This window comes from Onthophagus taurus, chromosome 11 (genome assembly GCF_036711975.1).
Source record: "Onthophagus taurus isolate NC chromosome 11, IU_Otau_3.0, whole genome shotgun sequence".
In the NCBI taxonomy this organism is placed as follows: Eukaryota; Metazoa; Arthropoda; class Insecta; order Coleoptera; family Scarabaeidae; genus Onthophagus; species Onthophagus taurus.
The window spans coordinates 24,699,310-24,724,904 of record NC_091976.1 but is presented as its reverse complement, the minus strand read 5'-3'; the positions used below and the strand labels follow the sequence as shown (position 1 = coordinate 24,724,904).

The window sequence follows — 25,595 nt, the reverse complement described above, 5'->3', positions numbered from 1 at the left end:
CATTGTGCTGGAAACGACGCCGGCGCCATTCGATCCGCGTTTGCGCCCACCTCGACTTTAATAAAACCGGAGCCGGTGTTCAGTCGGGCTCGGGCCGAGTGGGGTTAAAGTGCGGGTCGCGTCGCACAGCCTTTCGTACACAAAACTGTTTTTCGAACGAATCATCTACAAAACGAAACTAAATAGTCAACGCATCTAAATCAGAAACACAACAACCGTTTTTTACGGAATTGCTTTCAAAAGCACACCACGATGATAGGCACCGATGGTTATAACAACGTCGACCATTACGGCGACGGTTACATGGAACAGGAGGAAGAATGGGAACGCGAAGGACTTTTAGATCCAGCATGGGAGAAACAACAAAAAAAGGTTGGTTAAAAAAATTGTTTTTGACTCCAATTGTTTTTTTTTTAACTTGTAAACATAACCTATAAATTTTGACACACCAAAACAAAAGCAACCCACATTTCATAACCTAACATAATTTAAAAAATGTTAAATAAAGCGGTGAATCCCAGAATATTAGGATTATTACATAATTTTTTTCTCAAATATAACTTATCCGCGACGTCACTCCTACGTAACCTTATCTATCTCTACAAAATACAGGGCTCTGGACTATTTTTGGATACCTCCATTCCCGAGGTTCCCTTATACCGTCACCGACGTCGTGATGTAACGAAGCGTCGCAACACCTCGCATATAATATAACCGCCATCGAAGATTTACTATATATTTTAGTCTTACTATATTTTTCGGTGACACATTTGGATCCAGCGCAGTTTTGAAATCGAGACGGGTCCGGGCGTCGCGACGCCCACCCGAAACTCTCATTTATAAATTTAAAGTACGACCACTCGGTGCGCGCAAGATCCGCGCGAAAAAGACGCCCTCATTCGCAATCGTGCGCACACAAGCGAGAGAGCGTCACGAGCGTCGGGTTTCCGACGCCTCATGACCAAAGAAGGGCGCCGACGTTCAACATCGATGTCTGTAAACAGGACAGAAACCAATATCTTTTTGCCGCTTTGTTTGCGATTTAAATGTTTTTCTACTTTAAAGTTTTCAAATTGACGTAAATATTTTAAAAGGTACCTAGAATATACGTCTAATAATATAAGTATGATCGTTTCGACAAATTTTTAGGTTTAGGAGGCTATTTTTAAATGTGTTTTCTTCGAAAATAAAATTGTTATAAAATTATTACGCTTTAAAAATAACTGTTACTTAAGAATTTAAATTGTTCATTACGTTCAAGTTCATTTATTACATTATTCTTGGCAAAATAACCAGGTGTTAACGACTTTTTTATCAGGTACATTGATCAATTATAACTTTTAAAAATCATGATAAAATTTAAAGTTAAGAATTTTTTTATATTGCAAATTTTTCCACGAAGCATGTTTTTGATTCACTCTTAATCCCTAAGTTTCGCTAAGTTAAATCCCTTAGGGATTCCCTAAGTCCCTAAGGGAATCCCTAAGTTTTGGTGATCTCAATTAAGGGGGTAGCCACCTTTGAAATGAAAAAAATCGATTTTTTTTTTGCTTAAAAGTGTTCTTTATACTGTCTAGAATGAGAATCCATTGACATTTGAAAAAAAAACATTTGCGGAATGTTTTTCTGCCTAAAAAAATGATTTTTGTAACACATGTCACCGGAAATTCTGTATCCACTTCTGTATTTCTGTATTTTGACCTTGTACAAAAAAGTTTAAAAAAAACATAAAATATCATTTTTCAAAAACGCTATAAGCATCACAAAAACTCATTTTCGTAGAACACTTTACCCGACTTCTATCGAACAAATGGGTAATTCCAAATATAAAGTCAAAAAGTTGTAAGAAGTGTAGTTACTGGAATACTGCGGAATTTCAAGATTGGGTCGAAGATCATAAAGAAATATGTGATATAAACCATGTCGGATCTTTAGGAAAAATGGAAGTGGACTCCGTCGTAGAGATGTTTCAACGATCCGAAGATAAACATAATTAGAAGTACTGTTTTTACGTAGGAGACGGAGACAGCAAAACCTTCAAAGTTATTATGGACGCTCAGCCCTATGACAAAAAAGTTATATTATAATAAAGAATTATATTATGGATTGGCTATTCGCAGAAATTGCGATTCCGTGAAGGACACGAAAAAAGAGATCTGGGCTACTTTGTATCATAAAATTTCAACAGATGAAACTCCAAAGCATGACAATTGTCCAGTTGGTGCTGACTCGTGGTGTTCCTGGCAGAAAGCGCACGCTTTGTCAGAAATCGATGAGTACACTCACAAGCCAGCAATCGGCAATGATGTTTTTAACGCAGTGTAGTAAACCTGTATACGAAGAGATATCAAGGGAAAATCTTTTGACAAGATGTTTAGGGGGATATACGCAAAACAGCAAAGAAAGTTACAACGCCGCGTTATGGTCTATCGCACCAAAAACTATTCATAGTGACAAGAAAGTGGTTGACATTGCGTCTGATATAGCTGCTTGCAATTTTAATGACGGTCTTACAAGCATTATGGAAATAATGCAAGCACTGAATTTTAATGGGACTTTATGGCTTCAGTTTTGTTAGGACTAACCGCAAATCTCCCCGTTCTATGATATTCAATCTGCTCCTTTTTTTTTGTTAAAAGGTTTGTAACGACACTAAAACTTTTTTCGACAAGATATGACGAGGGAAACGCTATCAAAAGCTTTCTCGCAATTCCGCACAGTCCAGTATATTTTTCGGGTATTTCTGCCTGCAGCCAAAATATTTGATACCCTCTTTTAAATTTCACCTTCAGCTCCTCATTAGTGTTAAGCTCGAGTATATATATTAATATTGAATATATATATTTGTTTATTGAATCTTTTGAAGTCATCATGCAGGGCAATTAAATATTGAACGTATGTCTGAATATGCTCATCAAGCCATTCTACCTGTGACAAGCTTGAAAACTGGGAAAGTTCGAGCCGACTAATATTTTGCTTCATAAATTTCAATTTTCCAACAAAGGCTGAAACTACACCCTTTGTTTTTATTAAATTGAGGCTGTCCCCTTGTAATTGTAAGTTAATGACATTAAATTTTTTGAACAAATCTGTCAAAAACGCGATGTCTGCTTTCAAATTGATCAGGTTTTCTTTTAAATCTGGGTCTTTACTTTCCAGAAACTCTAACACTGATTCAAAAAGTGAATAAAATCTTGTTAAACATGCACTTTTCGACAACCAGCGTACTTCAGTATGTAAGAGCAATCGTTGGAAGTCTTCATCATTTTCATCGCAAAATTGTGCAAATAAACGCGCATTCATATAATTATAATACAATACACGAGCAATACATTGCTTCTTATTTTGTTAACTGCATTCATCGTAAATTGAAGCAATGAGTGCAATCTATCACTCAAATTTTTCGCTACTAGATGTTGTCGGTAGATGACACAGTGAATTGCAGTTATCACTGGTATAATTCTTAAGTTTTTACAAGTAACAGTCGCTGAGCTTCTTAAAATATTATCTGCCTACATTGATAGGCGAAAAAATGTGTAAAAATGTTTGTGGACCCCCGCTTACGAATTGTGAACGAATTGTGAGTCCAGCTGGGCCACTTTGGGAATCAATGGTTTAAACTTTTTGTAACTACTCACCTAGATTGGAATAAGTATCCAAACTGCACATGTTGCTCTTAGGGTGTGTCCAAACATTGCACGAAATTCGCAATACAATTCTGCCTCATACAAGTTTGGACATACCAAAGAATATTTGCGCGGATTGCCAGAAAGGCGTTGGGTTAAATCTAATCTCTGTTTCTGTAGGATTTATAAAATGACGATGTTGTTTTCTATCATCGATTTTGAAAAAGCTGAATCTTCCAGCTTTCCTTCCAAAAATTTCAGTTTTGAACATAGCGGAGTTATTAGATTCCAGTAATTTGGCTAACCAGTAAAACGACTTCCTCCAAACTGCCTTGGTTCTCTTTAAATACCTCAGGGTTTTTAGTTTGGCGTCCCTAAAAAGCTAAACCCTAAGAAAAATTCATCCTAAATGCACAAAATTTCAACCTGGAAATTACAGCATATTTCAATCCACTGACTTTTCATCTCGGTTTGGAATGATCCAAACCTAGATTCATCTGTTCCTCTTATTGTTATGCTAAGCTGGATTATCTTTGATATGCTTTATGTATAATTTGTATCTGAAGTGCTACCGCTCTTGGAATTAATCTCATAGAGATATATGTAAACCAGTAGTGTCGCCTGCGGTTTACAATTGCTGTTTGCAGTTTTTCGCCTGTCTCTGGAATTGTGCCTTAAGCGTGTTTAAACAAATAGATACAAGTTACTTTGCATAGCATCGAAGATTATCATATCTTTGTAACAATTAAAGGAATTTCCAATGTTTACTTAGGTTTGTACCAACTTTTGGGTTATATCTGTGGGTAATATGTAGTTCATGGAAAGTACATATTACCCACAGAGGCTGAATTGTTGTAATTTATAGCAATAAAATTAGGCTGGCGGTAATGGTCAAGGTCAGTGAGGTCACACTACAGATTAGAATTTTTTTAGAACTAGAAGCACAACATAAGATCTTTTAATCATCTCCACAATAAATGGGATAAGATGCTGGAAATGACAGCACCTGTAAGTAAAAATCTTGGACTCAAGACAGAGCTTCTGTTGCCAGAATACTCACTCAAGGATCTATTATGTAAAATTGTTTGCTGGACATACATCACAGCAGTTTTTAATGAGAATAGGATGTGTACTCAAAATAAGCAAAACTACGAATCATTACTTTTTAGCACGTTTTAGAAGAACCTAAATGTCTCACTCAGTCTGAAAATGTTTCAATATTTACCAATAGCTCCCAGCTGTTGCCAACACCTTGCGATTTTAAAGGCTATCAAATCACTTATTTCGAATATCTGCCAATATTAAATCAAAAGCACTTTTAAAACTGCGCTGGATTACAGCCATGTTCTACACTTAAGCTAGCATTGATAGCAAGATAGTTTGCATTGATGTGCCCATGTTGTTAAAAGATAATGGAAGATATTTGGGACATCTTAACGATGGAACCAAGAAAGTCATTACCAAAAACAGAATTAAAATATACAGAAAATAGGCCATAGATGTCATTGACTCTTAGTTGATATTTTAGATGCAATGAAATACCACAGAGTACTCAGAGATATTGATACTCATACATACTGGATTGTAAGATGTCTAGGAACTCGTTATAGTTAGCTGCAATTTATGTTGTGGAGCAAATGGAAAGGAAACAAAAACTTTATGAAGTATGATCATCCCAGACTGTTCTTTGAAATCTAGTATCTAAGCAATGTAATCGCAGACTTTTCCAATTTTGGAACCTACATTTATATAAAATGATGTAATACACACTTCGTTGTAAATAGTGTAATTACTTGGTAATCATTTGGTCAGTGTGATTCTAGACTTCTTCAAGTATGTGGGACAATTCTAGAGCTTTTCTAGGAAAGTTACAGTTTGGCAAATGTAATTGACCGAATAAATATGGCACGTGTTGTAGTCTTGGCAAGTTGAATGGTACACCACAACCTTAATTTTTGGTATATCCGATCATGTAATTTCTTGGATTAGTTTTCTGTTTTTTATTTGGGCGATAATAAACTTATTTTCAATCAAAATACTTGTTAGAAATAGAAATGGAATTTCCATTAGAATTTTAATTGTTATTAATTAAGTGAAACGAACCGGAACATTAAAAAGAAACTGAAAGATCATAAAGTTCAACATTCCACCGTGTAATTTGAACTGTAAGCAAGCAATTTTAAACTAGTTGTTTAAAATGATATTGTTATTAAGAACATAAAAAAACTTGTTCCATTCCGGTGTATTTTTTGTTTAACTTTAGCAGTTGTTTACCAAGATTAAGGTGATTCATAAAGAGACACCGGACTTCGTTTTCCAGTCTTCCGCGTCGTATGGTTACTTTCATTCAATACGAATTAACTGTTTTTGCAGGTCTATTATCTCGCCGAGTAGAAATACCTCGTCTAGACCGTTTATTTACACAATACATACTTCTTGTAATTTACGTCTTCCATCATAGCAAAAACCTTTACGGTTAGTGTTAACAGATAGAAAGCAATATCTAACTCGAAACGTTTCTCGTAAAATATAAAAATATCGTTAAGGATTTTTTTATCTAAAAATATATCAACGTCAAAAATAGAATCGCGTTAGTGGGTCAGATACTAAAATCTAAATTTGTGTTGAAGGAAAAGCGAAACCAACTTTATAAACTTATGGGTTTATTGTTGCAAATCTTGAGTCACGATCAGAACTTTCTTTCTTTTGTGAAAACAATCGGGTATTTGTTCCCCGCTGAAACGTTTTCCTGGCACACGGACAAAATAGCTATATAGCGAAGATCGTGCTATTAAAACTCCTACAAAGTCCAACCTGTCACGCCACAAATACTTTATTCATCCAACTTAGCATTTCTAAGCAATCGACTTTGTAAAGATGTATAAAGCCACTTATCACACATATGCGACCCGTTACCCACTATACTTAAACGATATCTACGATACATCTGCGATAATGTTAAACGTACTCCGTACTCCATGATGACGATTTAATGATAATTACATCGTTTAAGACTTTACAAAATGAGCACGCGCTTTACTATTTTTAAATGAATCATAGCTTAAGCGACTATTAACCTGTTTCCTATGACCCAATCGAAGAACTTTCTGGTATTTATTAAATATTTAAAATTATGTAGGTATTGCGCGATGAAAATTATGCGATCTTGGTTAAAATTTAGTATAAAAAAAATGTTTTATGATTATTTTATTCGGAAATATTTATTAACATATAAGGCGTTTTTCGAGTGATAAAGAAAATCGCTTTTAAGTCGTAGGCGATTCCAACGAATTTTTTTAATTTAATTCCTGACATTCCTACATTAACGGGATAATCCCAATAATCATTATGTTAATAATTATAATGGAAAATAGTTTATTTAGTATGTTATAATCATGATAAGGTTCCAAGTATTACCAACGAATATTTAACAATTTTGCAGCACAATAAACCTATTTGGTACAATTTTTGAAGATCACCACACAATTTTCAATCATTCTGTACAAGTTAGCAACCTCATAAACTTATTTTTAACAACTGGGAAGGCGTAGAAACAATCTTGGATCATTTAGACAGTTCTAAATACTACCAAATTAACTTTGAATCATTATGAACAATTTTCTAACGCTATAAAGCTGCTTTGTATCATTTTAGATACAACTTTTAATCATTCTAAACCATCTGATATAGTTATGAACCAGTTTTGGAACATGTAACCATTCAACAATTTTGGAACTCAATAAACATATTTAGTACAACTTGCGATGCAGATTTCACCTATTTAGACAAATTTTTGAGGATCGGCAAACAATTTTCAATCATTTGAACAAATTTGCAACCTCATAAACTTGCTTTGAACGACTTGGAATGCGTAGAAACAAATCTTGAGTCATTTAGGCAAGGTCCTAAATGCTACCAATCAACTTTATATCATTGTGGACAATTTTGCAACGCTATAAACCTATTATATAAACCTGTTTGGTACACTTTCAGATGCAGTTTTCGTAAATACTTCGCTATTCTTAGACCTGGATATCTTTAGAACACTCTTGAAAATGCCAAGAAATATTTTTGAACACCTGAAAATCCATTGTAAATTGCTGGAAATCGTTAGAAATCTTTGGATATTTTTGAAGAATGTTTTAAAATCTTTGACAGTTCCTAAAAAATAATTCAATTCTTTAGAAAACTTAAGAATACTAACTAAATCCTACAAATTTGGTTGGTAATCATAAAAATACCTAGAATTTTAGAAGAATCCTAACTTAGTATACAGGGTAAAATGTTTGGTTTATCAATACCTAAAATCCAGCAACTCAGGTAACTGGATTGTATACTAAAGAGAATGCCAATATTCGTTTAAAGGAGGCTTTACACTATAAACGTTAGTTTCTAGAAATGATATATCTAGACTTTCTATTAAATGAAACCCTATACAAAAAAATCTAGTGTATTAAGATCGAGAGGTCTCGCAGGCATAAGATGGGATTGTCACGATCAATCTACCAGTTTGGAAAGTGTTCGTCCAACCACTCTCTTTCAGTGCATGGTTTTTTCAAAGCTTATAACCTGGTTAAAATTACCTCTTTCTGTGCAAATGAAATTAATTCGTCATACATAACATATTTTGCCTAATTTTTAGGCATCATCACAAAAATGAAGATAAAGACCTGAAAAGGAATAATAGGAAAGTTAAAAGAGTATAAATATACAGTGTAATATGGTTAAGGGTTAATTAATAGATATCGAATTTTAATAAAAATGATCATCTTATTTTCCCTCGAGAAAACTAAAGCTGTATTATTTCTCACACTCGATCCGCATTCACGGCTCACACAGTACTCATTCATCCGGCTGCACTAATTATCCGATGAAAGATAACGCATATACACAATAGGTGTATCTGTACACAACACACTCTTAGTTCTTTCGAAATCCCGTTTGGTGCCCGAAGATGTGTAGCAGCAAGGTTGCTGTGTTATTTCAGGCAGTTGGTGTTACGTATGGAAAAAATAACCGTCGGTATTTTTGAGGTCCAGATTTTCTAAAATTAGCTTTTGTTAAATGTTCACGCCGGGTGAACGAAATATTCATCGTTCGCATTCCATTAAGATATCGAAATTAATTCATTACAACGATTTGTCATTTAAGGATTCTAACGGTCGTTTTCCCCTCCTCTACGTCAAATGTAAATTCAAACTTGACCCACACGACCGGAACAGCTGGCGAGTGGTAAAACCAATCGACAGAAATCACAAATCACCACGCCATGTGGACTTTTCTTGCGACATTCAATGATTCAGAGCGGTTAATTGGGTTCCCTGGTGACTAAATTGTTTCTAATTGACAGAAGAGGTACCGCTATAAAGAAGGAAATCTTGTAATTGCTGAACTGTACCGGTTGCGGTTAAATTGTTTTCATTTTAACTTTTAAGTTACATGCTAATCGCGAAGATTAATAAAACGTTTTTGTTATTATTTATTGTTTTCACCTACTTGCATGGTCGTAAATTTTGTTTATTATCGCCTTGCGGTTTAATAACAATCACTGCGTGACAAGAATGATGTATTAGCGTTTATATATTGATTAAAATGTATGTATTACAACTTCTATCACTAAGTATTGCGATAAATTTTAAAGTGTTACAATCTTTTTTGTAATTAATTAAATTAGAAAAATACTTTTACTTATCACAGTTAATTTGTTTTGAGTTGTAATATCTAGTTTTGGAACATTAAAGGCGATGCTTTTTATTTTGGCATTGAAAGGATATCAAATATTTGGCATTAATAAGAAGTGCTTTAGTATTTTAGGATTCTCAAAATATGTACTGATGAAAGTAAACATGCCTTAGTAATTAGCTCGGGTATATTTTGGCACGTCGTCTAGATAATCTACATTACAAAACAAACTTTTTTTTTTGTTCATCGTCAATATGTGTTTTTCTGGCTGCACCATTGTTTGCGAATATCTCAAAAAATATGACCCATTCAATCCTGCGTTAGCATACGCCCACATTTGCTTTAAAACCAAGGAGAAGTGATTAACGTTGTCGTTCGAGGTATGTCCAAGGACATCGTTGAGGTGTTGCTTCCACGAATAACACGTGGTATAGCACGACATTCCAAAAACACAAAACGAAGCAGCCTCAACCTTTACACCGAACTTTAGGTCATGTCTGTACTTATTGACTACTACAACAGCTGTTGTCGGGGTTATGATAGGGTAGTTCGAGACCTGCGCGTCCGGCCACGTGCCACATGCAAGATTCATGAGGCGAATTCGCAATGTTTTGGTAATATCCGGTTGTATACAGTTATAACCCAGCTGTTTTCCACAAAAAAAGAGACCTGTTAGACACGTGACACACGGTGTGTCTATCATCACATAAATTAGCTGTCACTGGTAGTTGTAGTACGTGGTCTTGTATACAGCGTGTTTAGAAAAGGAAACGGGCGCCGTTTGCATACGGGATTAATAACTTCATCGGTCCGAACACGGGCTGCTCACGTAGACGGCAAAGGAACAATGATGCCTCCTCATTGCAACGGTACATTGGAAAGTAGTGGATGCGATAAATTTGCACCGACCGCGAGGTCGTGCGTTGGAAGGAAGTAACTGGTTTTCTTAAAAGCCTCGATGGCGAACTTTAAAAACTGCCAACTTCTTCGAACGAATTCCAATCCGTTCACGAAATGACTATATCGGACGGTATTTATATGGATATGAATCTCTAAATATTTCCACGGGAAGTGTTTATACTGTATATTTAATGCTACCTTCTTATTGATAAGAAGACACTTAGAAATACCGTTAAAAGTAATCCCCGCATTTTTACCGAACGGGTTGTCTAAAAATAAACACTTCCGATAAGATAAAAGCAACAACGTCGGATCTTTTTAAGGTGGTAAAGGAAAAAACTCTCTTCAATTAATTTTAACTCGATCTTCAATTTAGATTCACGCCTCCAGTTGTCTGTTTGGGCCATTAATCGACTCTGAATGTCGTCCTCTGGTCTTCTAATTAAATCAGGCACGTGAAGGCGACAGATTTTACACATTCATCGAGATCAAGAGGTTCAAGCCCAGTTGGCGCACTCAAGCTATGGCATAATATGGCGCCAGATTCTGAGTATTTTTAGATACTCTTTTAAGACTATGTGGGTGTATGATCTAGTTTTTTTTTTTTTTTTTTTTTATGTATCCAGTTTATACTTAATTCTCAAAACTAAGAAATAATCCAACAAAATTCACAATATTCCATGCAAATAGATACAGCGAATTTTACTTAAAATTCAATATACAAAAATGTATTTCCATAGAAATCATGGCGTACCTATTTACTTTGTCTCACGTAAAATGCAACTTGTCTGAATATTTCTGGTTGTAGGTCTAATGTTAGTTCTAGTGACGCTGGTAAGTAGCGCTAGTTAACATAAGATATCACTATGTACCATATTTTTATTGAACTAAAACTAGAACTGACACTAGACCTAGAACTAGAAAGTATCGGGTTTAGCCGTGCGGCTTAAAGTCGATTTTTGCACTATCACTAGGTCCACGTACTAGGTATCCAGGTCACAGCAACATTGAGGGCAATGAGAACGCGGACAAGCTGGCCAAAGAGGCAGCGATGACGCTCTATATTGGACTCCAACCTGGCTGTGGACTACAAAAAAGCCACCGAAAACAAATAATCAACAATTGGGAGGTCTCAAAGGTAGCCTCACGCTGGAAAGATCTTCCAGGTCACACACAAGTGAAGAGTATGATAACTCCGTCGCAAAACAAAGTTTTATGCCTCGGCAAAGGGGATCTAAGGACACTCTCAGGTTATCTGACCGACTATGCGCCCCTAAAATACCACCTTCCACATTGGACAAGCTGAGGATCAAACTTGTCGATTTTGCAACGACGAGTCAGAAACAGAATATATACTGTGCAATTGCGTCGCCAGAGGTCGTCTAAGACACAAAATTTTCGGTTAAACTCTCTTGACACCTACCGACATAAAGGTTCAAGACCTCAGGGCAATACTAAGGTTCATCAAGGACCTACATTTATCCTAAACCTTTGGAGGGCTAAAGTTACAATAGATCTTAACTGCCCGGCAGCAACAATAATAATAATAACACAAGACCTAGAACTAGAATCATTCGGATTTAGCCGTCTTGAAAGACGTGTGGCTAAATCCGAATGTTTCTAGTTCGCGGTTTAGTGTTAGTTCTAGTATTGTATTAGCACAATCACTAGAACTAACACAAGACCTAGAACTAGAATCATTCGGGTTTAGCCGTCTCAAGAGACGTGCGGCTAAACCCGAATGTTTCTAGTTCTCGGTCTAGTGTTAGTTCAAGTCTTACACTAGCACTATCAGTAGAACTAACACAAGACCTAGACCTAGAATCATTCGGATTTAGCCGTCTTGAGAGACGTGTGGCTAAATCCGAACGTTTCTAGTTCTCTGTCTAGTGTTAGTTCTAGTATTGTATTAGCACAATCACTAGAACTAACACAAGAACTAGAACCATTCGGGTTTAGTCGTCTTAAGAGACGTGCGGCTAAATCCGAATGTTTCTAGTTCTAGGTCTAGTGTTAATTTTACTTTTAGTTTATTAAAAATATACAACAATCTAACACTGAATAACAATTAAAACTAGAACTACCGTCCTTGATTTATGCATCGTATAGACAACTCGGGACATACCCCAAGTTTATCTATAAACATGGAATAGAACAACTTGAGGAATAATCAGAGATGGATTCTATCTATAATCGCAAACTTTTATATTTAAATATACTGTATTATGTATTAAATAAATCATATTAATAGTATGACTTAAAAATATTTTGTCCGTTACATCGAGGTTTTGCTATAGTTGTTTCATCTGCAGTTAGAGAGATGATTATTATTATTATAAAATGACCTCAACACGTTGATTCACTTCTCTCAAAGCAATTGATTCAGGTCACTGGCCTCTTGTCGCCCATATAAACAATAAAATGAGTAATGCATACGATTATCTCATGTTTTCATATCAGATGATGGGAATGAAACGACTTCTTCTTAAATACAAAAACAATTTTTTCGATTTAATGTAGTTTAGGTTGATATTAGAAAATAAAATTCAATAGACATTCCAAACCAATTTAACTTAAAACTAAAGAAAGAGGCGTTTATATATGGAAATGCATTTTTGTCACGGTGATTAGAGAAAGTGTAAAGCCTCGGGCGGATTTTGACCGACACCACCATGCCGTGCATTCCAAATGCCGGAGAGTGTTTTATTACGTAAGTCTCGGTGTTAGTAAAACGCTTTTCGAATGAGAAATGGTCGTCGGATGCTTAAAATAATCTCCGAATCCGGGATTGAGCGTCGAGGTTCTTTCTAGTCTGACGAGAAGAGGTGGCGAGACGCTAAGAGAGAGGCTGGTGCACTTCTTCCAGAGCAAGTTTCTATTTTAAAACCCACGGCTGGTTGATATACCGGTACACACGAATTCTACCGGGAACAGATGGCACACGCGAAGGAGTTTGTGGAATAGGCAAGAACGGTTATGGCGCTCTCAACTCAACCGTAGGATTTGACATCGTTAATTCTTGGCTTTGATTGCCGTCAACGGCTGGTTTTGTCGTCATTTTACTGTTGTATTTTCTATGTATGTCAAATAATACCAACAAATAACGGAATCAAATTATATCAATATTAAAGATTTAAGGATATTTTATTCAAGGCAATAATGTCTAGGTCATAATCATAATACGAAAACCACTGAACCATTTCTACCATAACATACACATGCCATTGAAGGTCATAAATTATACCATACAGACAACAACAGTATTTTCTCTCGTCTACAGAAATTACAGAAATAGTTGAACCAGAATCGATTGTGTGGAACGACTACGCGTTCTAGTAAGCGGTTTGCTTTCACTTTTGCATTCTGTTGACTTTTAATTGTAGGTCAGATTGAACTAGCGATTAGGTTCTACAGTAGAAGTTTACTGTTACGTTGGTTTCGCAACGTCAACGTTCCTGATAAGACTTGCATAACCTTATCTTTTTTGTTTGTTTGAAGGTTAACCGTGAAGTTTGTTCATTTTTAAAATACATGTTATTAAAATGTATAAATGCGCAGTATTTAAATTAATACAAATCGACAAAGGAGATTTGTCTGTTAGTTAAGGTGAAAGCTTAATTTTTATTTCCCACGAAATACATTGCGGTTTTTGAGGATTTTGTGTTTCTATTTTGAAATCAAATTAATTAAGAAACTTTCTAAAGTTTTTGAAGTATCTTGACAACAACTAAAATTAAATGATGAATGCGTCGTTGAAATTACCATTTTTAATTGGATTGAAATTGGAACACAAAAAAAGTAAAACAAATAATCACGTAAAATAAAAGTGAGTCTAAACTGAAACTGATCTGTAATGTGTTGGATTTTGAATGAAATTTGGCATTTTAGTTGATCTATAATGTATAGATTTTGTCGGCAGTATATAAGTTGATGCGTGGATTGCGTAGATTTAGTAAGAACTTTGGCCATTTCCAATTTTTTTGGAAAACGATTTTTCTTTGAATATTTCATATTTTGAGCTGAGAAGAATTTCTGATATCGTATTCTTCATCACGTTCCATAACAAATACGGAAGGCAAACAACAATTTTAGTATTTTCTGGAATAAGATTAGTTTTTTATTGAATTTTTGCAAATTTCGTGTTGTGTAGAATTTCTGATCAATTTTATTCTAACTATATCATATTCCTCATCATGAATAATATCAAACACGACAAGAATTTTTTTTGCCATTTCCTACTTTTCTGGAAAATCAATTTATTTACAATTTCTTCAAATTTTGAGATGAACAGATTTTCTGATCAATTTCATTTCAATTATATCGCATTTCTCATCACATATAACAGCTAGTAAGGAAGGAAAATTACTTTTACCGCTACTTATAACATTGGAAACTCGCATTCTTTGAATTTTGTTGAATTTCTTTTCAATTAAATTTGTTCTGCATCGTATTAAAATTCATATTGTGAAAAATATCTTTGAGGTGATATAATTTATAATTGACAAGAAATTCTAATAAAAAAAACACCTATATAACCCTATTAATGGTTATAAAAACTGTCAACATGTCAAAAAAAAAAAACAACAATTAACAATTTTCAATGTCTAATAAATGCGTGTTACATACTACATCTTTCAAAAATTTAAATTGTGTTGTTGATAGTCCAGACAGAGAAGTTTCAAATACGAAGGTACGTTTTGTTTAAATTATGTTGAAAATGTAGTCTGTTAATGGGATGGGTATAGAATTTCGTAAATTCGTAAATTTTTCTCAAAAACTCGTGGTTATTGGCCGATGTAGCAGCTGATGACTCAGTATGCAACGATCCGCTTTGGACCGTTTCCAATGTATAAATACATTTTCACCAAGGTCTCCCAAAGCAATTCACAAAACTGTTATCTGTTGCTCTACAACCTCGAAATTACAACGGCCCGGAGTGTTTAAATCGAACGTATTCGAAAGTGTTCGATTTTCACTCTCGCTCATTTTTTTGCTTAACATTCTTATACCCGGTGGAAAATTCTGTTTTGGTTCAACACTCATTAATTGTTTTAACGTTTATGTAACTTCATTTCATCACATGTTTGTTTGCTTATGATTAATTGGTTAGGGACCCATTTTTTAAATAAACATTGACGTAGTCGGAACGTCTGCGGTTTAAATATTTTGATTGTTACTAAATATCAATGTTTGATATTTGATATGAGCGGCAAAATACATAAAAGTGTAATTCTACACCGGAAACGGGAAACCAGAATATATCTTTGTCAATCGATTTAGTTTTTTTTACCATTTTTGAATTAAAATGTTATTTAGTATTGAAGTAAAACCTTGATAAAGTAAGGCGTTGTCTTTTTCATCGAACTCTTCCACTCCCAACCAAGTTAACGTTCGATTCGAGATAGTTGTGCGACACAGGAACAACATTTTGCAACGGTTTCCCGACCAGCGAGGTCAGCAGAGATCATCCAAGGTCGTGTCTTGGTTCAAAAAGGCAAAAGATTTACATAACTGGTCGAGATTCGTTCTATTATTACCCCGGCAAATAGTTCAGCGAATGCATTTCGATTAGAAATGACCGCGGTCAATTGTATTGTTGTTGTTATTGTTGTTGTCGTCGCCACAGATTGGTTGTGGGCGCGGCAAAGTTCACTTCCCATTGTGCTTCTCTTAATTAACTTGACTCGAATGCCGAGGTAAACACCTTTATGTAATGTAATAATAACAACAGGTATTTTCGATGATTAAGCGGTGCTTTAATAATAGAAGAAATAGCAAATCTATTTTCTACACAGTTTTAGCTGTTGCTTTCATCGACCCATTAAAGTGGTATTAATTAATTTGTGTGGGATGGATAGAGCAGGTGTTTAAACATGTTCGTTTTTTTTGGCACCGAATCAAATAGCGAAACGATAAATTGCTTTTGGGATTTTGGTTTCAAATGTGGTTTGACAGAGCTAATAGGTCGACTGCGTCATATTCAATTATTCTTTTAATTTTGTTTTGAGTGAACGCAAGGTCAGCACAACAATTATTGTTTGTGAGGTGATTAATTAGACATTCCTTTTTGGAATGCGGGTGTCACGAAAACAGAAAACGAAAGATTCTTTTGTTTGGATCGTTCTTATCAGTCAAAATGTTTTTAAGTATACTGGTTTTTCAGGTCGTTTCTAATTTCGACACTTAAAATTCTTTCGTATTCCACTTTATTTATTTTATTTACGTTGCGTATTTGCAATTGGAAATTTTCCCACTATTAATTATTTATTAACGCATTTATGAAATATTCATGTTACGTATTTTAAGTATTTTAAGGCGTTTTCTTGCTATGCGGATTTGAAGAAGTCGTCAAGCATAAAACAAACGTCAAGAGATAAAAATTTGTTGTTTTGGCGGGATTTGTGCAAACAGAGTGCAGCAAAACGGACGTTACTGTTTGCTAAGGTTTTGCTCTATTCTCTTACAGATACCGTCGCGACAAACAAATATTTGCCAAGATAGGTTACCCAAGAAACGCAACACAAGAAATGAAACCCAAGTAATAAATAATATTACAATTTAAATTTTACGCCAATAAACAACCACTTTATAACCAACGGTACTCACCAAGTAAATCCCATGATAATAAATAATAAAGCTTGGGATTTATTTAACTCTTAAGTATACTGATAGCATAAAACGTTGTTAGTTTAAGGTTTAAGGTGTGGTAATTCTGAAAAGATAAATGCTTCATTGAATATTGTTATTTATACTTATCTATAATTTATTATTAAAATTTTCAGACATTCACGGCTTGGTGTAACAGTCACCTTCGTAAAGCTGGAACATCCATTGACAACATAGAAGACGATTTCCGTAATGGCCTTAAACTTATGCTCCTCCTCGAGGTTATTTCCGGTGAAACTTTACCGAAACCGGATCGTGGAAAAATGCGTTTCCATAAGATTGCGAATGTTAATAAAGCCCTGGATTACATCGCCAGTAAAGGGGTTAAATTGGTATCAATTGGTGCTGAAGGTTAGTAATAAAATTTTTTATTACATCTTATGCTCTAATGAGCTCACGTAGAACTCTAAAAAAGGGAAAGTGTCTCCTGGATTCCATACAAATCATTGTCCAATCTACCGTGACTAGCATTTATTTATTTTTATTACGTTCCAACACGTTTCTACATAAACCATGAATAATAAGTGTAAGAACGTGTGTGATTTAAATCTAAATTAACCGTTCGACAGTTCAATTAAAATATCCTTCCTCATTCCGTTTCTTTTTAGAAATCGTTGATGGCAACTTGAAGATGACCCTTGGTATGATCTGGACAATCATCCTCCGTTTCGCTATCCAGGATATCTCCGTGGAAGAGATGACAGCTAAAGAAGGCTTGTTGTTGTGGTGCCAGAGAAAGACTGCCCCATATAAGAACGTCAACGTCCAGAACTTCCATTTATCGTTCAAGGATGGTTTGGCTTTCTGCGCCTTAATCCATCGTCACCGTCCGGATCTCATCGATTATAACAAACTATCGAAGGATAATCCTTTGGAAAATTTGAACACTGCCTTTGATGTTGCCGAGAAATACCTCGATATTCCTAGGATGTTGGATCCAGACGGTAAATGAGTGTTTAAACAAAAAATAATATATATACAGTATAAAAAAGAGAGGATAATAGAATTAGAAAATTTGGTTATTCAAAATTTTCAGATCTTATCAACACGCCAAAGCCCGACGAGCGCGCTATCATGACCTACGTGTCATGTTATTATCATGCCTTCCAAGGAGCGCAACAGGTATTGCGAAATTTGGAAGGGCTTTGAGTTTTGTACTTTTTTTTTTCGAGCTTTTTATATTAACAAAAACAATTTTTTTAATTAAAATTTGCTTTTTATCGTCAGATATGAACCTTTAAAAGATGTTACCTTTAATCACATTAACCAACCCACCTTTTTTTTGATAATTACTAAAAAACGACGTTTGTGTTATGTGTGTTTTTTTCTTTTTGCGCATGCAGACTTACAGAACACTGCGATGCCAGATGAACGAGCTGTTATGACTTATGTTTCTTCATATTATCACTGCTTCTCTGGAGCTCAAAAGGTGATTTTTGAAGTATTTTTTTAACACATTAACATACGATTTGATATAAGGTGGGGAAAAATGGTTTTAGATGCGAATAAAAAGTAAATTAGTTAAAATTAGGACAATTTTGTAAATTTGAAAAAATTTTATTTTAGATCTTAAATCTTAATTGTACAGGACAAATTAATTGAGCGATAACAATTAAGCGTTGGGATCACAACATGATTTGGGGACAACCTATCTAATACAAAATTGTACAAAACCCAACTTTGGCAGTGGAACAAAAAAGTTGCACGGTTTCAAAAAAATTTTCTGCGTGTTGTGTACTGATTTCATGTGTCTTATAGGCTTACTTTTCATACAAGATTTTCCTCTACAATTATTAATTATGGACAGTCAAATTTGAAGCTTCCAGTGTGTTTCTGAATAGAGAAACATGAAAAATGCAATTAAATGGAAAGTACCAGCTTACTGGTTGTTATTAAAATGCAATGATATACTGAACAAAGCATACGCAATCTCTTTTTAATAATTAATTATATGCTTGGAAATGTCTACAATTGACAGATGATATCTACTTTCAAATATCTGCAACAATATCAGCCACTATCTCTTATCAAGAGTTTGTCTACATCGATCTGATAACGTGTACAGCTATCTGGATAACATCTGCAAAAACTTATTGTAGGAATTATCTGATTTGTTGAATTATCTGCAGAAACATTTTGTCAATATCACAAATACTTATAATGTGTAGAATTGCCTATGTTTATAAATATCTACAAATGTTTGTTACACCACCAACCTTCTGTCTAACAGACAGAGTGATTATAAATGATTTTGATATTATCACAAAACTTTTCACATAAGCAATTTATCAAGTTTTTTTATGGTATTACAGATGCCTCACATGCTGCTCTTTAGTGATACTGTAGATATTAGTTGTATAATCAAATTGTTCCTATACTCAACAAGTTTTTAACAATTTGATCAAATTTGAATTAAGATAGATCCTTGCAGTTCTGATTAAGGAGATTTAGTCAAGGTCATCTTTTTGGGAAGGCATTAACATTAAATATTTCACATATTCCATGAAATAAGTTTACTCTGCGTCAAGTTGTGTGAAAGAGGGAGTCATGACATCAATTTCTGATCATCTTTGTTACCAGAATCATCGATTTACCTTGATTAAAAATTCACGAACATCGCAGCACCATTCTACTTGTATCCACGCAGCAGTGAAAATGTCATTGCAAAATTAAGCATATTTTAAGTCCCCATTAAAACTTAATGTCGATATTGAAAAGTTTATGGAGTTGGTAAATAGCCAATCTTATGTGATTTATCACATGAAAGTTTCAAAGATGCCAGAGAAATAATAAATTGGCAACAAATAATTAATGGTTTGTTGGGTAAATTGTGGATGCTTCAATGGCATTCCAACGAGTTTTGACTGAGCCACCTATAACATGGTGGGTTCTAAATGAGTCTTGAATTTGATGAGTATTATGTTTGGAAGATCCTTTGAGATAAGGATATTCGCGATGAGACGGAGAGCAGAAAACAACTCCAGATTAACTTTCTTCACTGTGCATCACAGAGAAAATCTGATAGGAGCGATTGCATCTGATTACGCGGCCCACTCAGATATAACGTATTTCATCACTTCCAAAGAGCAGATACTTTGATTCAAACCTTATAAGTCTCTGAATACATCACCAATGCCATTTAAGTAAATTAATTCCTATATCTTGGTTTAATTTTTATTCGCATCCGAAATCATTTCAACCATTTTACTTACACCTTGTATATACAACCAACTTCTTTTGTTCTTAATTTTTACATATATTAATTTATTTAGGCTGAAACTGCTGCTAATAGAATCTGCAAGGTACTAAAAGTCAACCAAGAAAATGAACGTCTCATGGAGGAATACGAACGTTTAGCTAGCGACGTAAGAACATAAATTAATTTCAAAAATAAATATTATATTGATGATTTTTTTAGCTTTTAGAATGGATTCGCCGTACCATGCCATGGTTAAATTCCCGCCAAACCGATAATTCTTTAGCTGGCGTTCAAAAGAAACTTGAAGAATACCGTACCTACAGGCGCAAACACAAACCTCCACGCGTCGAACAAAAAGCTAAACTTGAAACTAACTTTAATACACTTCAAACGAAACTAAGATTGTCTAATCGTCCCGCTTACATGCCAACGGAAGGTAAAATGGTTTCGGATATTACCAACGCTTGGAAAGGACTTGAAACTGCCGAGAAAGCGTTTGAAGAGTGGTTATTGTCCGAAATGATGCGCCTCGAACGTCTTGAACATTTGGCGCAGAAATTCAAGCATAAAGCCGATGCCCACGAAGATTGGACCAGGGGTAAAGAAGAGATGCTTCAAAGTCAAGACTTTAGGCAGTGTCGTCTTAATGAGTTGAAGGCTTTAAAGAAAAAACACGAAGCTTTCGAGTCGGATTTGGCCGCGCATCAAGATCGTGTTGAGCAAATTGCTGCTATTGCTCAAGAATTAAAGTAAATATCTTTATAAAAGAAATTATTTAAAAATAATAATTTTTTTTGTCTTTAGCACTTTGGAATATCATGATAGCGTGAGTGTTAACGCACGTTGCCAACGTATTTGCGATCAATGGGATAGGTTAGGTGCTTTAACTCAACGTCGCCGCCAAGCTTTAGATGACGCTGAAAGGATTTTGGAAAAGATCGACATTTTACATTTGGAATTTGCCAAACGCGCAGCTCCATTTAATAATTGGCTCGATGGAACACGCGAGGATTTGGTTGATATCTTCATTGTTCATACTGTTGAAGAAATTCAAGGGCTTATTGATGCTCATGCTCATTTCAAGGTAAAAATTTAGTAAAAAATCTTGCTTTGGTTAATTATTATGATTTAAATATTTTTATAGGCTACTTTAGGAGAAGCTGATAAAGAATACCAGAGCATTGTTGGTCTTGTAAGAGAGGTAGAAAGTATTGTGAAGCAACATCAAGTTCCTGGAGGTCTTGAAAATCCTTACACAACTCTTACCGCTCACGTAAGTTTTTTTTGTTATGCACCTCGATATTTTTCACTTTATTTCGAGTCACACTCATTAGAACGAATCAAAATTTTAATTGAGAGAAAACGATTAATTTCTTTTGGCTTATTTTGCGGCCAAGGAAGGGATCAGTAGCAATTTGGAGGTAAAAAATATCAAAAAAATTAAAAGAAATAGGTGTCCCAATTCAATTTGTTTGATCAACAAACAACATCTTTTATTAATTTGTTTTTCGGGGTAGGATCTTACCAGAAAATGGGCCGACGTTAGACAATTGGTACCACAACGTGATGCTACATTACAAGCTGAACTTAGAAAACAACAAAGTAAGATTAGATAATTTCTTTTGATTAATTACTTAAAATATTTATCAATTTAGACAATGAGATGTTGCGTCGTCAATTTGCTGAAAAAGCTAACGCAGTTGGTCCATGGATTGAAAGACAATTGGATGGAGTAACAGCTATTGGAATGGGTATTCATGGAACTCTTGAAGATCAATTACACCGTCTTAAAGAATTCGAACAAGGAGTTTACGCATATAAACCGCATATTGAGGAATTGGAAAGAATCCACCAAGCTGTACAAGAAAGCATGATCTTTGAAAATAGATACACTCAATACTCGATGGAAACTTTAAGAGTTGGATGGGAACAATTATTAACTTCGATCAATCGCAACATCAACGAAGTTGAAAACCAAATTTTGACGCGCGATTCAAAGGGAATTACACAGAGTCAATTGAATGAATTTAGATCATCATTCAATCATTTCGATAAGAACAGAACCGGACGGTTAACTCCTGAAGAGTTTAAATCATGCTTGGTTTCTTTGGGTTATTCGATTGGAAAGGATAGGCAAGGTGAAATTGATTTCCAAAGGATTTTAGCTGTTGTTGATCCTAACAATACTGGATACGTTCATTTTGATGCTTTCTTGGACTTTATGACTCGTGAAAGCACTGATACAGATACAGCAGAACAAGTTATTGATAGTTTCCGTATTTTAGCAGCTGATAAGGTTTGTGTTGATTAAAACAAAAAAATTTTTTTTTTAATTAATTCTTTTTGTGCAGCCATATATTTTACCTGATGAATTAAGAAGGGAATTGCCACCAGATCAAGCAGAATATTGTATTCAACGTATGCCACCATATAAAGGACCAGGTGCTGCTCCAGGAGCTTTAGATTATATGTCATTTTCGACTGCCCTTTATGGCCAGTCTGATCTGTAATTTGTAAGAAAGTCGCCCCCTAAAGGTGCGGAGGGGTGTTTTTGCCATCAAGGAAATGATACCATATCTCATTGCCTTAAAGAAATTCATTCGAATCATTTATTTATTTTTACTTTGTAGATGTTATGCAGCTAGAGCGGATTTGAAAATTCGAGTTCGCTCTAGTTGCATAAGAAACGTAGTGAAACAAGCTTTGTAAGTATAAAAAACGACGGTCGTGCGACGCGGTCGCTCGATTTGAAAATTTTTGAAATGAAACGATTTTTAGTTATTTATTTATTATTTTTTTTTCTTGTCGCTTGGTGCCCTTACAGTTTAGTTTACTACAACGGTAAGAACTATTTTTTTGTTTTATAGTTTATTTTCGGAATTTACGTATTGTTATTTTTCTTTTTTTTGCGAAGCTCTAGATTTAGTTTATTAATTAATAAGTTTTTCCTTTTTGATGTGTACAGAAAAAAAATGATGTTACAACGTTAAATGCTCCTTTTAAATGCTCTCTATATCACTATTATTTCATTTCCCCCTTTTTTTTTCAATTAATTCTTTTTAAATCGAAACATTTTTTTTTGGCTTATCACTATCGGAGTATTTAAAGTTTGCGTTGGGAGTTTATTTTATTATATAATATCCGTGGACGAAAACAACAAACATGGGAGCTGAAATGAAACAGTCGCCAAAGTATATTAACTTGTATGTTTACAGCAGACGATACTTGTATGATTACGAGTCAAATTCAAAAAGAAAAAAAATAAAAAAAAATGAAATTGATTTATTATAATAGTTATTAGACGCGATACTTCATTACATTACTATTTGCACACCACTGTGTTCTGTGCAAATGATGGGAGTGTAGTGCTCTATATTATATGTTCAAACTTTATATTTCATATAAGTTATACGGCTATGTGAATAAATGTAATTTTAAAAGAATTGCTTTTTTTGTTTAAATTTTTCTTTATTTTCTAAAATTGCTAATTGATTTAAACTTAAAAACGCTTATTTTTCTTCGTCTTACGTTAATGCTTCCTTGTAGAGAACATTCTAACATTTTTTTTCAATTCCTGCAATAGAATTTCTTTCAGTTCCTAGGCAAATTTTGTCAATCCTTCAATAATTAAATTCACGCGCTAAAGATATTTCCAGGTCAAAATTTATTTCAAGGGCACGAGTAGCGGATACAGTAACAGTTTGCATATGTTCTAAATATTACAATCTCAACCTAAACATGACACAAAGGCCTTGGGTGCTCTCCATATTTTTTAATTCCTTACCATTAAAGAAGTATGTTGGATGATAAACATGTTGACATGTGAAGGGCGCTATATGACACTTATCCATATTCAAATGTAACTTATTAACATTGCACTCCAGTCATGATGTAAATTTAGCTGAAAGGACTATTTGAGACATCAACACCACTGTATATCTTGAAATTATAATTATATACCAAAATGTGTAAAGTCAATTCCACAGTTAACAAATTTATGAATAGACTTTGATTTTGTACTTTAGACTGGTTTTTATTTTATATAGAATTTAAGTCTAACCAGTTTCGGCCCTTGGCCATCTTTAAAGGCTCTACAAATAGATTAACATCTTATCTCTCATCTTATCCATTTTACAAACAAGTTTCTTAATATTTCTTTTTGTTTTGTTAAAAAAGATCACATATCAAAGTCGAAATCAGGTTATTGGTTACTAATTTACAAAATTAAAGTTTAAAAAGTTATAAAATGAAATTAAGGACGAAGTGTTACAAGTTTACAGATTAAAATTTAAGAACGCTCTTCTTTAACAAAAGAAATATTAAGAAACTTGGGAAAAATTCAAGAATCATCATAATAATCAATGTGAAATGACCCAAAAAACACGTTAGAAATAAAAAGAAAGTTCGGAAAAGTGACTAACACTAGATTAATTTCAGTTATAAAACTTCTATTACATGATAACTAACTTCAGGTTTAAAATGTCAACCTCAATTTTGACATATTTGTAATCTTCATTAAAAATCCTTTAAAATGAGTACAAACACGACATATTTATCTTCAATATTAATGAAGTTATAGTCAACTTCCGGTTAAGAATGTCAACGTCAATTTTGACATATTTGTAATCGTCGTGAAAAATCCTTTCAAATGAGTCCAAACATGATACGTTTAATTCCAATATTAATCGAGATATAAGCAACTTCCGGTTTGAAATGTCAATGTTATTTTGACATATTCATAATTTTTATAAAATGCCTTAATATTTGTCGCAAAAACAAAAATATAATAAAAAAAAATAAAAAATTAAGGTTGGTATTAATATTTAAAAATTAAATTGCTATCTTCATTGTTGCTAACTTCGGGTTTAATGTTTTTTATTCTAACTTTTTTGTTTTTTGAGATAAGTGCGTCATCTTTGGACTCATTTTAAAGGTTTTTTAATGAAGTTGACAAATATGTCAAAATTAAAAGTTGAACGTTCGAACTTTTTGGTTTTATGAGAGATGCGTCAAGTTTGGGCTCACTTTAAAGGTTATTTTATGAAGATTACGAATATAATAATAAAATTAAAGTTGAGATTGACAACTGAAAGTTTTTTTCACAACTAAACCCAAATGTTTCTAGCTTTAGTTCAATAAAAATATACAAAATAGTAATATCTTATGCTAACTAGACCTACCTACCACTGCCACTAGAACTAACACTAGACCGAGAACTAGAAACATTCGGATTTAGTCCCACGTCTCTCAAGACGGCTAAACCCGAATGATTTTAGTTCTAGATCTTGTGTTAATTCTAGTGATAGTGCTGGTGTAAAACTAGAATTAACACTAGACCTAGAACTAGAAAGTTTCGGGTTTAACCTTGCGTCTTCTAGCGTCTTCTGCGTCTGGTCTAGTGTTAGTTCTAGTTTTAGTGCAATAAAAACATGCAACATAGTGATTAACTAGCGCCAGCTACCGCTGTCGTTTGTAAAGTGGATAAGATGAGAGATGTTAATCTATTTGTGGAGTCAATCGCC

The 25,595-nt window shown here is 34.2% G+C and overlaps 1 protein-coding gene across 3 annotated transcripts; it reads left to right on the top strand.

Moving 5' to 3' along the window:
• Window positions 1-81: 81 nt before the first annotated feature.
• LOC111429038 (alpha actinin) lies at window positions 82-23,091 on the top strand. 3 transcript variants are annotated; one of them, XM_071200591.1, is made up of 12 exons: window positions 82-372; window positions 16,991-17,225; window positions 17,483-17,818; window positions 17,911-18,006; window positions 18,224-18,303; window positions 20,147-20,239; window positions 20,293-20,822; window positions 20,878-21,157; window positions 21,218-21,346; window positions 21,591-21,675; window positions 21,729-22,369; window positions 22,425-23,091. In XM_071200591.1, the coding sequence occupies exons 1-12, from the start codon at window positions 253-255 to the stop codon at window positions 22,581-22,583; spliced, it is 2,784 nt and encodes a 927-aa protein (XP_071056692.1). In that variant the 5' UTR covers window positions 82-252; the 3' UTR covers window positions 22,584-23,091. The 3 variants fall into 3 exon arrangements, with proteins under 3 accessions (XP_071056692.1, XP_022920593.1, XP_022920592.1); XM_023064825.2 differs by lacking the exon at window positions 17,911-18,006 and having other exon boundaries at window positions 18,218-18,303; XM_023064824.2 differs by lacking the exon at window positions 18,224-18,303 and having other exon boundaries at window positions 17,911-17,996.
• The last annotated feature ends 2,504 nt before the right edge of the window (window positions 23,092-25,595 follow it).

What these genes read in the sequence shown, in the direction of transcription:
- LOC111429038 (XM_071200591.1), top strand. Translation starts at nt 253, where the DNA reads ATGATAGGCACCGATGGTTATAACAACGTCGACCATTACGGCGACGGT. An exon ending in GCTTCTCTGGAGCTCAAAAG is followed by an intron (nt 18,304 to 20,146) that starts GTGATTTTTGAA and finishes TAATTTATTTAG; the next exon opens with GCTGAAACTGCTGCTAATAG. An exon ending in ATGCTCATGCTCATTTCAAG is followed by an intron (nt 21,158 to 21,217) that starts GTAAAAATTTAG and finishes ATATTTTTATAG; the next exon opens with GCTACTTTAGGAGAAGCTGA.